The sequence below is a fragment of the Chrysochloris asiatica genome, unplaced genomic scaffold, assembly GCF_000296735.1.
Source record: "Chrysochloris asiatica unplaced genomic scaffold, ChrAsi1.0 scaffold00067, whole genome shotgun sequence".
NCBI classification, from domain to species: Eukaryota; Metazoa; Chordata; class Mammalia; order Afrosoricida; family Chrysochloridae; genus Chrysochloris; species Chrysochloris asiatica.
This window is the reverse complement of record NW_006408585.1, coordinates 226,896-244,385: the sequence shown is the minus strand read 5'-3', so window position 1 is coordinate 244,385 and position 17,490 is coordinate 226,896. Positions and strand designations below refer to the sequence as shown.

The 17,490-nt window shown below is 50.8% G+C and overlaps 1 protein-coding gene across 1 annotated transcript in view; it reads left to right on the top strand.

The window, feature by feature from the left end:
• PLEKHG3 (pleckstrin homology domain containing, family G (with RhoGef domain) member 3) overlaps nt 1-13,796 on the top strand; it is a 17,456-nt gene extending 3,660 nt beyond the window's left edge. The window contains exons 6-14 of the mRNA XM_006864559.1: nt 90-182; nt 465-551; nt 791-824; nt 1,168-1,266; nt 7,627-7,665; nt 7,989-8,008; nt 9,272-9,385; nt 11,148-12,594; nt 13,081-13,796. Of these exons, the coding sequence (XP_006864621.1) occupies nt 90-182; nt 465-551; nt 791-824; nt 1,168-1,266; nt 7,627-7,665; nt 7,989-8,008; nt 9,272-9,385; nt 11,148-12,594; nt 13,081-13,796 (2,649 nt within the window). The remainder of the gene's footprint in view (nt 1-89; nt 183-464; nt 552-790; nt 825-1,167; nt 1,267-7,626; nt 7,666-7,988; nt 8,009-9,271; nt 9,386-11,147; nt 12,595-13,080) is intronic.
• Nucleotides 13,797-17,490: the final 3,694 nt, after the last annotated feature.

Genomic DNA, 17,490 nt, shown 5'->3' with positions numbered 1-17,490 from the left:
CCCCCCCGTCTTCTGAGAATTTTTCCCTGGGGTCTTCACAGCTGAGTCGTGACTCACGTGCTTGTCTGCCCCTCTCCCTCTGCCCCCAGTGCTCCTCCTTGATGCTGATCGAAAGCACCAGAGACTCACTGTGTTTCACTGTCACCCACTACAAACACAGCAAGCAGCAATACAGCATCCAGGTGAGGGGCGGGCCAGGAGTTGGCTTTGTGAGGTTACACATCTACGTGTGCATCTGGCTCCTCCTGTCACTTTAGTGGCACTAGCCCCAGTGCCTCCTTCTATAAAATGGAGATACCAACATGTTCTCCTCTAGGTGTCAAGACAACAGCACCAAGGCCCCAGCACAGTACTCCTCCACCTGTGCCCAGCTCGGCAGAAACACAGGCCTTGCTGGATGACTTTAGACCTTGTGGTGATGACCCCACACTTCCTTTCCTTTCCTTTCCTTTGGGTCCTCTCAGGCCAAAACCGTGGAGGAGAAACGGAACTGGACCCATCACATCAAGAGGCTCATCCTTGAGAACCACCATGCCACCATCCCCCAGAAGGTGAGTTCCACGTGACCCTTCCCTGGCTCCTGATGGAGGTATAGGGAGACATCTACCCACAGAGCCCACTGTAAAACATCCACTGGCATTCGACCTCTGGCCGCTGGCCTTGCTGGGTGGTGGGCTTCAGTATGGAGGATGCCTCGGGGCATAGTGGAGCACCATGGTGTCCCAGAGCAGCAAGAGCAAGGCCCAGCTCATAGTATGGTGACAAGTAAGTGGCTTTCCTTCCCTTCCAGGCCAAGGAGGCCATCTTGGAAATGGATTCCTATTGTAAGTGAACCCTGTTCTACCTGTTTTGTCTTTCATTGTACACGTGTCCCGATCAGGCTGCATCCAGGGGAAACTTATTTTTATTTTCCAGGAAGCAAAGGGAATAGGGAGGCTCCTTTGGCCAAGGGCTGGGATATACTGCAAGGCTGGGTGGCTCACTTGTCATGCAGGGTGGGGCTCTCGCTGCCGGGAACCTCCAGACAGCACTGATTTAAGATGGAAGAGGAGGGGTACTGGAGGATCCTGGTGGGTGGTGGGTGGCAGAGGTGTGGTGGGGGTCGGGTCGAGTTTGGGCAAGGTTAGTTGTAAGAAACTGAAGACCAGTTGTCTTTCCTGTGTGTAGATCCCAACCGGTATCGCTACAGCCCAGAGCGGCTGAAGAAAGCTTGGTCCTCCCAGGACGAAGTGTCCACCCATGTGCGCCAAGGACGCCGGCAGTCTGGTGAGGGCAGAGCCCATGTGGGCAGAGGCATCTTCAGGGACCTTTGAGCAGGCAGGGGACCATTTGCAGCAGCACCTCTCTGGAAATCCTGGGAAGGGCGGGAGGAAGGGTCAGTAGCTACACGTCAGTAGAGCATCCTGTCCCTGGACTTGTCCCAGTAGGAACCGCGGGCCTTTTTTTGCCCGTTGAGGTTGGACAGTCCACTTTTAGGGCCCCTGTTTGACTCTCTTGCTTCAAAATCTCCGGCTTTTATCACCGGGAATACCTGATCAGCTAGAAGTAACTGTTTAGACATTATGGATAGTTCCTAGCCTACTTTTGGAACAACAGAGCAGACACAGGACTTGAGGCAAACAAATTAGACTTCAAGGTGGCACCAAATCCAGACAGGAAATATTTACTTTGGGTCTCAGGATAAAGTTCCATTTTCCTCTCCTGGGTTTTCTTCCATTACTGGACTTGCAACTATGTCCTTGGGTTTGTTAGAATGAATGGTCTATTTAGAAAGAGAAAACTTGGCATTTATTCTTAGTCTTATGGTGAAGCGTGTGTGTATGTTTAGTTTTTACTCTCCCATTCAGACTGAGGTCCAGGGATGGATTTGACCTTAGCTGTATGCCTGTCAAATATGTATGTACATCAGGGAGTTACAGTGAGAACTGTCTTATTAACATCTGGAATGATTGACAGTCATGTTCTAACTGTGACCATAACCTCTTGTACCTGTGTGGGTTGGCCTGTGGGCTTGGATCTTCTAGAAGATGGAGCAGAATAGTCTAGAAAGGTTTGGTTTGGTGTTTTCTGGGAGGGATCTTGAACCCTGGGCACATTTGCTCTGGCTGCAAAAGCCTCGATGTTACCTCAGACTGGAAGTGTTACATTGTAAGTCTCTGACCCATTCTTATTCCCATTTTTCTTCTTTTTATAATTTTATCCCTATGTTTACAACAAAGGAGCTCTGGTAGTGTAGTGGTTATGAATCAGGCTGCAAACCTTAAGGTCAGCGGTTCAAAACTACCAGCTGCACCGCGGGAGAAAGATGAGGCTTTCTACTCCCATAAAGATTTACACCCTCGGAAACCCTATACAGGGTCGCTATGGGTCGGAACCGACTCGATGGCACATAACAACAACAACAATGTTTACAACATTCATCTTTCACATGCCATAGCTTAGAACTAGAAGCTTCTTGACTATAAAATCACTGCCATCAAATGGATTCCCACTCAGCAACCCTCTATCATCGGGTTTCCGAGGCTGTAACTCTTTATGGGAGCAGAAAACCTCATCTTTCTCCAACAGAGCTGCTGGTGGGTTTGAACTGCCGACCTTGTAGTTAACAGCCCAGTGCTTATCCTGCAGTGCCACTAAAGCTCTTTCTTGCACGTTGTTGTTGTTAAGTGCCATCGAGTCTGTGCTGTCTGACTCATAGCAACTCTGTATAGGGTTTCTGAAGAGCAGCTGGTGGGTTTAAACCGCCCACCTGAAGTTTTCACCTGAAGTTAGCAGTCCGGTGCTTACCCTTCTCTTGCACATAGAAGTGTTCAGTAAGTGGTGATGGTGGTGGTAATAATAGCAGCGGGGTCTGTCATAGCAACCTAAGCACCCAGGGAATGAGCTGAAACTTGCATATCACTGAGACTTTACCCTTTAAGCAATGAGGAAGTTGTTGATTTTTAGTTTTAGCCTTTACGAGATAGATATCTTTCTAACATGTGGCTCAAACCTTTTTAAGCCTTTTGAAATAATGGAGTCCTGGTGTAGTGCTGTAGGGGAAGCACTGGACAGCTAACCAGAAGGTTGGCGGTTCAAACCCACCAGTCATTCTTTGGAAACCCCATACAGGGTGGCTATGAGTTAAAACTGACTTGATGGCACTTGACAACAACAACCACAGTAAGATTTTATTTTTAACTTTTTATTATGAATTGAGTGAAGGCTTACAGAGCAGCTTATTGGTTACATTCAAGAAATCATACACTTTGCTTTATTATAATGATAGCAGTCCCCTCCGTGTACCACCAGTTAACACTTTAACTCTTGTATTCTTCCCTGTGTCCCCCAATATGTTTATCTCTCCTCCCAACTTCCCTCTTGTATATCCCCTGCCCCGTTACCCATGGAGTGTCCAAGTGGCGTTGCCACTAGACCGCAAGGTTGGTTTGAATCCATTTGCATTCAGTGTGATTATTAGTAGGTGTGAATTGATTGCTGTCCCTTTGTTGTGGTTTTTCACGGCACTGCTGGTTTCATTGTTCCACATAATTTTCTATACTGAGTTCATTTTGTTTGTGGTTTTCCTTTTTCATTTTCATTTATGTTGTGTTAATCTTTACCCTTTCTTTCTGATTTTCCTGTCTTATATTTTGATGTGTATTCATTTTCTTTGAAGTTATCCTATATATTTAGTAGAATTTTGTCCCTCTTTTTAAAACAGTCTTTTTCATTTTGAATTCCTTGTCATTTGGAAGTTTTGTATCTACACTAGTCCATCTTTTTGCTCTGTAGTTGACTTCATTATAAATTGATATTTCTGGTTCCCTATTTTCAGTCTTGTTTTCCCTTCAATACTTCTATATCTGGTTTGAGTTCTGGGTGGTGTTGTCATGTATGTTAATCTCAGGTTGTTGTCTGCTGGTGTTGGTTCTCAATCCAAAGAGCACCCTTTATTATTTTTTGTGAAGTCGGTCTGATTATTACAAATTCCTTTGCTTTCTGTTTATCTGGAAATGGCCTAATTTTGCTGTCATATTTGAGAGACAGCAAAGTGCTGGGTATATGCTTCTTGGTTGGTATGTTGTTTTTTCTTTCAGAGTTTTGTATTTATCATCCCATTGCCTTCCTGCCTGAATGGTTTCTGCTGAGAAATCAGAGCTTAGTTTTACTGGTTCTCTTTTGTAGGTAATTATTTTTTCTGAGATTCTCTCAGGATTCTTGTCTTTGATTTTTGGAAAGTTTGATTGTGATAAGTCTTGGTGAGTTTCTTTTTGGGACCTATCCTGTTTGGGGTTCATTCAACTTCTTGTAAGCTTGCTTAACTTCTCATCTTTCATGATGTTAGAGAAGTATTTCAACAACTCTTTGACACTTCTCTCTGTTTTTTATTGTCTCCTCCTGTTCTGAAATTACTGTCACCTCTAATGTGTTCCTCTTCATATAGTCTCACATAATTCTTAGCCTTTCTTTGGCTTTTCTCAGTTTTTCTGATTGTTCTTCTAGCGTGCTAATTTTGAGAAATTTCTCTTCAAACTCACTAATTCCAACTTCCATTGCTTCAAATCTATTCCTTTGCCCTTTCAATGATTTGTCCATTTCTGAAATCTTAGTATTATGCTTCTGGATTTCTGATGGCGGGTTTTTAATTGTTTCAAAATTTGCATTTATTTACTGTTTGTTCTCCTGAAATCTTGTTTTTTCTGTGTTCTTACTTTCCTTGATCTTTTTGTCAGTTCTTGAAGGTACCTAAATATTCTTTTGATTTTTTTTTTCAGTTAGTTCCATTACCTTTTCTTCCTCAGGAATGTTTTCTGGCTCTACATCTTTGTCATTTGTTTGAGCCATTCTCTCTCTTTCTTTCTTTCTTTTTTTCATGTGAACTAAAAATTCTGTTGTAACTGGGACATTGTGCTATTGTCATATTTGTATTTAATTAATGATTATGTGTTAATGTGTTCTTAGGCTCTTACCAAATATCTTCTGCAGGTGTAGTTATAGAATGGAACCTAGAGAATGGAACTGTGTGCACTGTTCTCTGTGCACCTCAGTTTAGAGTGGGTTTGTCTGTAAACAAACAAGCAACCAACAATGAAAAGAGAAAATATTAAAGGAGAGAAAAAAAAAACAGACAGGAAAAAAGAATATAGTACCTAAAAGGAGAAAAGGGGGACAGGAAAATGGAACTATTGGAGAGAAAATAAAAGGGGGAAAAAATTTAAAGTACTTAAAAAACTCATGGAGAGGGACGTTGGAGAGAGTGAAGAGTAGTCAAGAAAGAGCAAAGGGAAAAAAGAAAGGGGTGATGAGAAACAGAAGACAAGGAAAAACAGAAACAGAAATAAAAAGGGCAAAATTCAAAGGAATGGAAAGAGAAGAAAGACTTAACAAACAAAAACAATGAAAGGGAAAAAACTACAAACCCAGTGCAGCTGTTGGACTTGGAGAGGAGAAAACTGTGGGGGCTCCTGCCAGTCAAGGAGCTCGTGGGTGGGTATAGGAGAGATGTGACAGTGGAGCTGGCCCTCGATGGAGTTCCTATAGGCCTAGGTGTTAATCTATGTTCAGGGTGCTCAATCTGGAAGTCGTTTGTGGAGGCCCTTGATGGAGCTGGTTTCAGTGTCTGCAGGACCATAGGGCAGTTTGGGGTAACTGGCTATGAGGGTTTCTGCTAGACTAATGCTGGTCTAGTGGCTCTGAGAGTTCTGTAGGTCTGAAGCTGAGCATGTCCGAACCAGACCCCAAAGCAGCGCAGCTGACCCCTACCTCACCTTGGCATGGCTAATAACCACGTGGCTCTGACCTCTTGGAGAGCAGAGCTTGCCACTAGGGGAATGATGGTGGGGGCTGGTCACTAGGGGAACGTGGGGAGAAAGAAGGAAACACACCTTTCTCCTTACCAATATGAATCTACTCTGCCAGGCCACCTTCTATTGCCAAAGCTGCTCACAAAGTTGAAGCTGGCCGTGCCGCATCTGGCCGACTGTTCACCATTCCTTCTGGTGCCTTGCCTGCTCAGCTTCTCCTCCCAGCAAGCACTCAATCCATTTCTTAAGTTTTCATCTGAAGTTCAGGGGTCCAGGATTTTCATCTGTGTCTGTCTCATTTGGTCTCTTGTATCTTTGTTGTAAAGGAGCTCTGCTATCTTAGTGGTGACGAATCGGGCTGCTAATCTCACGGTTCGAAACTACCAGACGGTCCATGTAGTGTGTCTGCCTCATCTGCCATCTTTCCAGAAGTTCATCATCTCGCCATCCCCCACCTTTTTATTTTTTAATGCAACTATCAGCACAGTTTATTTCCAAAATGTTCCCAACAGTTGAGCTTTCCCTTTCCTGGAGTCAGTGTTCCGACATCACTCATGGCACGTTCTGGCTAGATTCTGGACAGTGGTCTGTGGGTTACCATAGAGACAGCTTGCAGCTGAGGTGTAGGTTCCTCTTTATGGTTCTTTCCTAGCACTGTAGAGTTCATTCTCATTGGACTTAGCATGTTTGCCTGTGGCAGCCCTTCTAATCCATGGAGCTTGAGGGAATTGTATGTCACAGCAGACTGAGAGGGAGCGAGGAGTGGGCTGTCTGCAGGAGCTGCCGTGCTGGGCTTTACCACCTACTCTGCCTACCTAGAAGCCTCTTTTGCTTCCTACATGGAGAAAGTGAGATGGTCAGATATGTTCGCTATTAATAAGTATAGTATTCTTTGTTATATCTTAAGTGGTCATTTTAGAAACATTCCTAATTTCAAGTTTTTAAGTGAAAAAGTAGGACATTTCCTATTTCTCTTATGTTAAAAGCACTTGGATGTTTACTTACATTGGTGCAAAATTTTTTTGTGTGTGTGTGTGTGTGTACATGCATACTTTTTTCAATAAAGTTTTTCATTGTGTTCTCCTGCCCAGGTACAGCTAAGGAGGCCTCAGTAGACTTCCCTTCTGGCTTCAAGTTTATAGGCTATAGTGGCCATCCCTAGGCCTCCCATCTAATTCCGGGCAGGCTAGGGGAGGGCTTTGTAGAAGGAGGTGTCTGAGACAGTCAATGTCCTCTTGTCCCTGCCTCCCATCTCAGATCTGTCCCTAGAAAGGTGAGGGTAAAAGGTGACACTGTTAGCCTAATGGATGTGTTTTGTATTCTGTCCCCAGAACCTGGGCAGTCTCTACACAGTTGGGCAACACTCCCCAGCGGGCAGCGAGGCTTCGTGGTACCAGGCCTTCAGGGCCGTAGAAAGTCGGGTGCGACCTCTGCTTTCCAGCTGGGGTGCTATGAGGGGGCTTGCTGTAGATGCAGCTAGCGGTGCTGATGGGCTCATTGCAGGGGGATATGGGGCTTGAGGTGGAGCCTGGAACTTCTGGACCCAAGGCTGATTGTCTGAAGGGGCCGCATGGGTGAGGTGTGCTGATGCAGGCATTGTGGGCTGCGGGCCGGGTTGGAGTGGAGCAGGATGGATGTGGCCCAGCCTGGCTCTGTCTGGCAGGTGTGAGCGGACTCACTGGCACTGTAGAGGTTAGCCCCCCTCAGGCCCCAGGGCTGCTGGGAGCCAAGCCAGAGTCAACTGTGAGCTGGTGGTAGGCTGCTGGCACTGCTTGGGACCAGAGCCATTACAGTGATGTCCTGGCCCCTGCTGACTGTGCCAACTCATTTTTCTCCTCAGAGCCGGCCAGACACCTGCTCAGGCAACTCAGTGAGAAAGGTGAGGGTGTGTAAGGGGCCAGACAGTCATCCCAGTGAGCTCTCAGACCTGGGCGGGGGCTGCTGGAGCAGTTTAGAGAGACTTGGCCTCTGTTTTGCCTTGTTTCATCTGCCTGATGGTGCCTTGAGCCAGCCCCGCCCTCACCCCCAGATCTTGCACCCTATTCTCAGACCTCTGCTAGAGAGCCCTGAGAATGGGAGCCCCTGAGGTCTTCCTCAGAGGACTGTGGGCCTCTGGCTTTGTAGAGGGGCTCTTCATCCTGCTTATTGGTTTCTCTCCTCCGCTCTCCCTATGTGCTGGGAACCCATTGGTGGTATCAGCAGCTCGAGCGGCAGGAATGAAGGTAAGGCCAGTGGGCACCTGGTGACCAGGAGTGGGGGACTGGTGGAGAGAGGTGGGAGGGACTTCCCTTGGCCCCTTCAGCGCTCATTGCCTTTATTCATCCAGCACATACATAGCAGGTGCCTGCTGAGCTCCAGGTTCTGGAGATAAATAGGGCCTGGCCCATGCCTTTGTTGACCTTTCTGTACCCTTTTCCGGGAACAACACCCCAGTGGTGGCCTCACAGCCTCACCCCACCCCCGGGGCAGGTGGGACTCCTGGGGGGGCTGAGTTTCTGACCTGTCTCCAGGCCCCAGCCTCCCTGCTGTGAGAACCCCTGCTCCTCATCAACCCTTGTGGAGAGCAGTCTGGCAGCTGCATGAAGCCTCTCTACCCCCTACTACAGGCAGGAGGAGGGGAGGCTGCCCAGAGCCCGCTCATGAGGGGGTTCTTGTGCTCTGAACAGCATGCAGGCAGTGCTGGCACGCTCCTGGACTTTGGGCAGCCCTCCCGTACTCGGGGCCTGCAGCCAGAGGCTGAAGGGGCTGCCCGAGAGGAGGAGGAGGAGGAGGAGGAGGAGGAGGAGGAAGAGCAGGAAGAGCAGGAGCAGACCTTTCGGGTCTCTCTGGAGAATCTGGCTGGGCATGAAGGCAGCGAGAAGGGGAGCGGGCCGGAGCCCCCGGGCTCAGAGGAGGAGGTGGAGGAGGAGGAGGAGGAGGAGGAGAGCCTGGCAGTGGCGGAGCAGGTAGCCGACTTTGCCAGCTCCCTGCTGGCTGCCCTCCACTGCTGGCACTATCGAGCCAACGCTTTACTTTTCTCCCGGGGCGCTATGGTGAGGTGTCTATTTGATCTCTCCTCCTCCTTGCATGCTCCCTGGCATGTGCATGCCTCTCCAGTCTCCTCTGTTGCCCCCCATCCGGCCAGCCCACCCCGTTTACTCCTCCCTCAGCATTAACCCCTTCCTCACTGCCATGCCCTGGTGAGCCCCTGGCATGTGTTGCTCCAGAACCGGGCGCTAACTGTTGTGCTACCCAGTGAGCATGACTAATGGGTGGGGGATGGAAGGGTCAAGTCCACTTGGCCTGGGAGGGAAGGTGGGTTGGGCTTTTCTGAAGACGTAGCCAGAGACCACATGCCTGTTAACTTCTGGAATGGCTCAGATCTGAGGTTGACTCAGTGTAGCCCAGGGCCCTCCTTGGGGCTGGGGAGTAGCTGTGTGTATTGGATGCAGATGGATTGGTCCCCAATTGTCTTGGGAGCTGACAGCTGCCACTGTCCGCTACAGGGGAAGGGGCGCCGGGAGTCTGAAGGCTCCAAGGGCTGCAGAAGGCACAGTGGCCGGTCTTCAACCAGCCCTGAGAAGCGCATGAGCTTTGAGTCAGTGTCTTCCCTGCCGGAGGTAAGCAAGTTCAGAACAGCCAGCAGATGGATGGGGGGTGGGGCATGGGGGTGGGAGTGGTGCCTTTGTCCCTGCAACCCAGACTTCCAGGTGTACAGGTGAGACCTTCAGAAACAGGTTCTGATGCCCCTGGGACTCTCAGTCCTTCAGGAAGCCTGTCTGGTCTCTGGGTGCACAGCTTCATCAGCAGACAGCCCCTTTCTATGAATTAAGAAAAGGTGCCCGCCTTCACTTCAGGGAAGCTGCAGTCCCAGGCTAAAGGTAGTGACTTAAATTTCAGACCCCCATGACCTGACACCTTGTATAGGACGCAAAGTTCTGCCTCACCTGTGCCCCCCTGCACGAAGATGTGTAGGGCACGCTGTCCTAAATGTCTGAGTTTATTCTACCTTTTCATTCCCTGTCAGTTCTGGAAAGGGAAAAAAAAAAAAAGGCTCACCGAAGTTTTACCTGATGTGGGGCGGGGTAAACTTCTGAGTCAGTGACTCAGAAGCACCCCCTCTGTTCCCACTCCCACAGGCTGCCTGTGGGTTGTGAGGGATTGATCTTTTCCAAAGTTAGAAGGAAAAGTCATGAAAGTTAAGGCTAGCCCCTAGGTGGGTCTCTCAGCCAGAGCAGGCTGAGAACCATAGATAACATTGGATAGTGTCCAGAGCAGCATCCTCCAATTATTGTAGACTGTGAACCCTCTGTCTGATTGTAAAATTTCCAGTAGCCACATAAAAAAACTTTAAAAGAAACAGTGAGATTAATTTTGGAGCAGATTGATTATTTCAACATGTAATAAATATCAAAAGTCATCGAAGACTTTTTTTATATATACTTTTTTGGGGAGCAGAAAATCTTTGAAATTGGGTGTCTGATTTTGGACGGCCCACATTTCAAGTGCTCAGAGCCACATAGCGGATGGCTGCTGCTTTCGGCAGTGCAGCTCCAGATCGTGGATCCTGCTTTGCAACTTCAGGATGAGAAGAAATGAGATCTGGTCTGATTCCTCAGAATGTAGAGTGGTTGTTTTTCTCTTCTCTCCAAAGACATCTGTGCCAGCCACTTTTATGGTTCAAATTCCCTTCATCGTGGTCAAAGGGGACTCCTTCTTCTTACTTCCCTCCCTGCCCATCTGGCTGTGCATATGCTGAGCTGGGCTGTGGCCAGAGTCCAGGCTGCCTGGTGGGAGCCTCATCCTCTGATAGGATTGCAGGAAGTGCTTGCATTGCTTTCAGGACACTGATCTACATGGGAGGCCCTGGCTCTGCAGGGAAGTTGGGACCTTACCTCTCATGTCACTCAAGCCTGGGTTTGAACCCAGAGGCCCCTTCCACCCCCAACCCCCTGCCCTCATGTGGGAGCCCCTAGAACTTTAGGGAGTTGCCTCCGCAACAGGCAGAAGGGACTTTGTGCCTTGACTCTGCCAAGTGCCTGTGAGAGAGGCTGCTGGGAGATTGGTGTAGTGCCTGACCTTGTGTGTGTCCCCATCTTGTCCCTACTTCACAGGCAGACTGCCAATGACAGAGGCCACCATCCTATCCCATTCATGGATTTGAGGACATGGGCCAGCGCCCTAGATACAGGGTGACAAAAGCACACACACAATCATGTTCTTTTCTCAAAGGCCCTGCTAATATTCTCTGTTGAGTCTTGTTGCCTCACTCCTTAACCTGCAGCCCTTCTCCCTGGGCCATGAGAAGGCCCCATTCCCTCATCCTCCAGAGCCCATGAGGAAAGTTCTCTGCTCACGTGAGCTCTCTGTGTCATGTCGCAGGTTGAGCCAGAGCCTCAGCCTGGGACAGAGGAGGTATTTGCTGCCGTGGAGGGTCCCAGCACCGAGGAGATGCCCTCTGACACTGAGTCTCCAGAAGTTCTGGAAACACAGCTTGATGCCCACCAGGGACTGCTGGAGGTGGACCATGTGGGTGACATAGTGGACTTTGTGGTGGCTGAGAGCTCCGAGGACCTTAAAGCCCTGAGCAGTGAGGAGGAGGAGGACATGGGGGCCTCTCAGGAGCCCATGAGCCTCCTGCCACCTTCTGTGCTAGACCAGGCCAGCGTCATTGCTGAGCGTTTTGCCAGCAGCTTCTCTCGGCGGAGCAGCCTGGCTCTAGATGATGGCAAGTCTAGTGGCCTCACGACCCCGCAGCTGGCCAGTCGCAGCAGCAGCATGCTCAGTCTTGAGGGCAGTGAGAAGGGCCCGGTCCGGTGTGGCAGCACCACAGACTCATTCAGCTCCCAGCTTCCCCCAGAAGATGTCAGTTTGGGGGTGGCTGCAGAGAGCAGCCCATCCATCAATGGAACAGAGCCCCCAAGTCCAGGCTGCCCAGCTGAGCCTGATCGGACTCCTTGCAAGAAGAAGGAATCTTTGCTGTCCACTCGAGACCGGCTATTGCTGGACAGAATCAAGAGCTACTATGAAAACGCAGAACACCATGATGCGGGTTTTAGTGTTCGGCGCCGGGAGAGCCTCTCCTATATTCCCAAAGGGCTGGTGAGAAATTCCGTCTCCAGGTTCAATAGTCTTCCCAGGCCGGACCCAGAGCCCATGGTTCCGCTGGGGCACAAAAGACAGGCAGGGTCCCGACCAGCTTCATGGGCCCCATTTGACCTCTCAGGACCAGGCCAGGCAGGCACTGGGGATCCAGCCCCTATCACAGATGCTGAGTTCCGTCCGTCGTCGGAAATTGTGAAGATGTGGGAGCGCATGGAGTCTCCAGTGGGGAGCCCTCGGCGGGGCCAGGGCCAGGGCCAGGGCCAGGGCCAGGGCCAGGGCCAGGGCCAGGACCAGGAGAATGGCTTTGACCTTCACGAACCGCTCTTCATCTTGGAGGAGCACGAGCTGGGGGCCATCATGGAGGAGTCTGCCACAGCCTCCCCAGAGAGCGCCTCCCCCACAGAGCGGCCCAACCCTGCCCATCTGGCCCGGGAGCTGAAGGAGCTGGTGAAAGAGCTGAACAGCAATGGCCAAGGGGAACTGGTGACCCCCTTGCACCCCCGCATTGTGCAGCTGTCCCACATGATGGACAGCCAAGTGAGTGAACGTGTCAAGAACAAGGTCTACCAGCTGGCCCGTCAGTACAGCCTTCGGATCAAGAGCAATAAGTCAGGGATGGCCAGGCCACCACTGCAGTGGGAGAAGACAGTTCCAGAGAGGAACGGGAAGAGCTCCACCATTCCCTGTCTGCAGGAGGAAGCTCAAGAGCCACTGGGTGGCAAAGGTATGGCTCGGGACAGAGAGTACCCTTCCCTCACCTCTGGGGGCAGAGGAGCTGGTTGGGTGTGAGTTGGTTCTTGGGTTGACCACTAAGGAGCCTCAGCCAGAGATGAGGCTGGACCCTGAGTCGCCCAGAGAGTAGGAAAAGCCCCTGTACCATGGCAGTGGTGGGTGTAAGTTACAACATCCAACTCTGAGGCCTGCACCCTCATGGGTCCCTTTCCTTGAAGCAGAGACGCCTCTGGAGAAAATGTGCCCATGGCCTCTTATTACTGGAGGAGCAAGTTCTTGCCTTCTCCTTTGAATCTAGGCCCCCTTTCCATTGCCTTTTCTTCATTCTTTCCATTTTGCTTTGATAAAGGGGCCCTGGGTGGTTTTTCTCCCATCGCTCCTAAAACCCCAATGGCCAGCCTTGCTCCAGATGTCCCCAGCTCACACTTGCCTCCCTCGTCCTTGTCCAGTGACTCAGGCAGCTCTCCTTCCTCCCCAGGTAAGAGAAAGCCCATGCTGTCCCTCCTCAGCTGTGAGCAGACGATGGTCCAGGAACACAGCCCCCTCAAGCCCAGCTCGGCCAGGGAGACGTCACCACGGCGTTTCTCCTTCAGCCCCCCTGCTACCAGCCCCAGGATCCCCTCGCCTGGATCCCGGTCCTCTGCCCGGAGCCCCCTCAGCCCCTTCGACACCGAGACCTTCAACTGGCCTGATGTCCGAGAGCTGCGCTCCAAGTATGCCTCCCTTGATGAGGCACTCCCGGCCGAGGGCAGCCGGCCCTGCAGCCTGCCTGTCAACCGGAGCCGCTCTGTGCCCGAGAACATGATGGAGCCCCCGCTGCCAGGCCGGGTGAGCCGCTGCTGCAGCCTGAGTACCCCGAGGGGCCGTGGAGGTGGGGAAGCCACCCAGCCCCAGCCTCCTGGGTCATTGCTCCAAGGTGGGATGCATGGAGACGAGGGCTTGTACGTCACTGCAGACCTCACCCTGGAGAACAACCAGCGGGTGATTGTCATGGAGAAGGGGTCCAGGCATGATGGACTAGAGGAGGACAGTGGGGAGGGACCAGGTGGAGAGGGTCAGGGCCAGGATTTGCAGGCATCTGCAGAGTGTCAGCTGAAGACAGATGAGGGGCCCAGAGACCTCATGGACCAAAGCCAACAAGGCAGAGTGAAAAACCTGAGGGAGAAATTCCAGGCCTTGAACTCCGTAGGCTGACTGTGCCTCTTTACGGGAGGGAAATGGGGAAGAACCTCTTCAAACTCCCTCACCAGCTTGGGTCTCCCAGGCCCTGAGAAAACTGTCCTCTGAATAACGTGTCTATGCTCAGCTGTCCTCAGCAGGTGTCCGCCCTCACCTGCTGCTTGTGCTTTGTGCCAGCTTGGGCTTGGGACAATTTTCAGGGGCCTAGACAAGCTGCTTTCTCCCTCTGAGGCCATGTGATGGTTGCCTTGTGTGTATCCTTCTCTGGTAAGAAGCCACATATTTAAAGTCACCTCTTCCCAGGGACAGAAAAGCACAGCTCAGGCCTCCGGTATTGGCCAGTCATCACCAGACGGAGGGTCCTACCCAGAGGAGATGTGGCAGGCGACCTAGGAGGTTTTCCCATTGAACTGTGCCTTTTCTTAGGATCCAGGCAGGCACGAGGCCAATAATTTATTGCTTTCCATTCTGTGGTATGTATGTGCACTTGTGTGCGTGAGCGCGTGCTGCCTCTGGTGTCTGTGCCTCTCCTGTTGAGAATGTAATTCAGGTACTTGGAGGGTTGTCTGGTTGACACCATGGTTGTCCCTAATGTACACACATTTCATTATTTGTTGATGGTGCAATAACCACTGTTGACCAGCCAAGCTGCGTGTGTCCTCCTTACTGGGGCCTGAATGGAGGGCAGGGTCCACCAGCCAGGGCTGGGGATGTGAGCTATTCTATCCACATGTACTCGCTTGTCATCCTTGCTCATGAAGCACTTAGGGTGCTTGTGTGGGCAGCGGGTGGGCAGGAAGGAACTTACCTCCGCTGCTCCCACTCTAATGGCATGCTGTGTGTCTCTGCAGTCCTGGGGTCCTCTCTCTTTTCCCAAGGACCAAAGTTGGATTTCAAAAAAAGAGGAGGGGGCACAATGTAAACGAAACAGTTCCTAGGGTTTAGTTTTTCTCGCTTTCCGATTCCCAGACAAGTTCAAAAGACAAGGATTCTCAATTTGCAACCTAGAAATGTCTTAAAGTGACATGCAACATTGGGTGATGGCTACATGTGCATATTTCTGCATCAATCCTCAGTTTGCATCTAATTCTCTACGGGGGCCTTTGATTCAAAAGACTCAGGAATCACTATTTTTAATTGGGCTTCTTGGCCTTTATCCATGGTGGAGGTTTCTTCTTGGAGGTTGGGATGGGGGGGCTGCCCCACAGATGTTCCCACAGATCATTGGGTCATGACTTTGTGTCTTAATCTGAAGATGGATCCATGGAGTCTCACAAGGTCAAAAAAGATCTGAGAGTGGAGGCCAAACCCCAACAGATGCTGAGCAGGGCCGAGCCAGCTAGCCTGAGCGTTCTGTGGTCACTGAAGACAGTGATGGGATACAGCCCTGGACCATGGCATTGGAGTAAGAGTCGGAGACCTAGCTTCTTACCAACTAGCTAGGTCACCTAAATTCTACCCCTCTTTCCCTCATCTATAAACTGAAGGGGCTAACAAGTCCCTGCTCTCAGGCTTCTTACTCTGACTCAGGCTCTTCTGGGGGTGGGGCCTGAGAAATTATAGCTAACCTTCCCTAGGTAATCCTTATGCCATGTCTGGGAGCCTTGGACCAGCCATTGGTTCTCATACGTTGCCCATTAGAATCATCAGGGAAGCTTTAAAATGGGACTCAAGCAAGGAACCCACACCTCTAGAGATGAGATCCAGGTGTGGGGACTCTGATGGCCAGTGGGGGCTGAGACCACTGATGATTGCTCTCTGAGGAGAAGCATGGTCTGATTTGTTTCCAAGCAATATTTTTGTTCTACAGAAGCCCTCAGGCAGGAAGAAGTGAGTTTTCCTCAGGTAAGGCCCAGGGCCTGGGTGCCAGTGGAGTCATCCTATAAGACTCACAAGGACAAGACTGGCTGTCCTCCTTTTGACACAGGACTGACCTTCCCTGCCCACTCAACCAGTCCTTGATCAACTCAAAGGGAAACAAACAAAATCCAAACCAGTTGCCATCGAATGATTCCAACTCTTGGCTATCCCGTGTATGTCACGTAGAACTACTGCGCCCTGTGATTTCAATGTGATCTTTCAGAAATAGATTGAAATGCCAGGCATTTTTTTCTGTGTATTAGAGTTCCATAATCTTTCTGTAAATCGCCGCACATTTAACCATAGGCACCACTCAGGGACTCCAAAAGGAACCACCACCAGAGAAATTTGAAGCATTATTGATTTATTAGAAAAACTAGTAAATGGGTTTCCTCTGGTTGGTGGAAGCACGTTTGAGCAGGTGGAGGACAAGGTCCAGCCGGCCCCAGGGCCAGCCCGGATTACATGGTGTGTGCCTGCGGAGCTGCACCCCTCTTCAGCCACCTCCTCCCTCGTGTCCTCCCTCGAGTCCTCCCTGAGCTTGCTTGTTGAAAGACCAAGCTATGTGGTCCACTGGCCTCTTCCCCCCTCTGGATCTCCACCCCTTTCCATCGAGGGGAGGAGGGAGATCCAGGGCCAGTCTAGGGGACCCCAGTTGCCCTCCAAAAGGCAGGAAGGAGGAATGGTGTGGAGGGGAAGCTGAGCCTGTCACCAGCCTCCTGTTGTGGGTGCTAGGGGAGTAGGGCCAGGACCCTGGGTGCCTCAGCCAGTTAGTGGAGGCCAGGGGCAAAGGGAAGAAGGGCTGCCTGACCATGCTCAGAAGGAGCTTCCTCTAAAACTGCCCTGGGGAGGAAGCCTGTTAATGCTGGTGCAGATTGGAGTGTGCCAACCTAGTAGGGGGCATACTGTTACAGACTGCAAAGTAGAAAACATAAGGGGTAGGGGAAAACCTTGCCAGGGACTGCTGAGTGACACAGGGTTATCCAAAGCTAGCCACCTGCTGTTTCAGTCCAATTGGTTCAGTGTCTTGAGGCCTGGTCGATGTGGGAGAGATATGTGGGGAGCTGGAGGGTGGGTCACATGTGGCTGGCTGCCCTTTGCCCATCAGGGACCTGTGGTGGTGAAATCCTAACTCTTCTATCGAGGCCTTTTCATTCTTAGGTTTTCCTACTGGAAATTCCTCACTTCAGGTATCACTTTGGCCCACATGGAGGGGAGATGGTGGCCTTTTGTCTCATGGTTCCCCCAAAGACTAGCCAGGGAAACCGTCAAGAGAGGTGTCCTCCACCCCAGAGCAGGACGTGGCCTTTCAGCATACCAGAGGCCTGCCTGCTTACCCCATGCTTTGGTCTCCCCAGGTGTAGAAAGAGGCTGATGGAATACAGATTTGTTTCCACACTGATGCAAAGAGAACTGCAGGATTAGGTGAGCTAAGGTCCATGAAGACCTTGGTTACAGAGGTGAGAGCACCTGATCTGAGGAAATCAGGTGCCATCCTGTGGTCCCTGTCTACTGACATGGTGTCAGGACACAGGGTGGTCCTGCTCTCTGGGCTGTGCCTGTGCTGATCTGTATTAGCTAAGGGTTCTTGGGCTGGCTGCCTTGTAACACCTGAAACTTGCCCTTGTGGCTTCTACCTGATTCTCACCCACTTTCCAACAAATCATCCCAGGCTCCTTCCCATGGGGAAGGTGATGGAACCAATGACTCTAGGTCCCTGCCCTTGCAGCCTCTGAGCTCCTTTATGGTCTCTGGTGAAGATGCCCACTGCCCCAACTTGACCAGTCTTTTGGACCCAACCCCAGATAAAATGCTGGGCTGGAGCTGTATTGCTTTCAGAGTGCTGTGA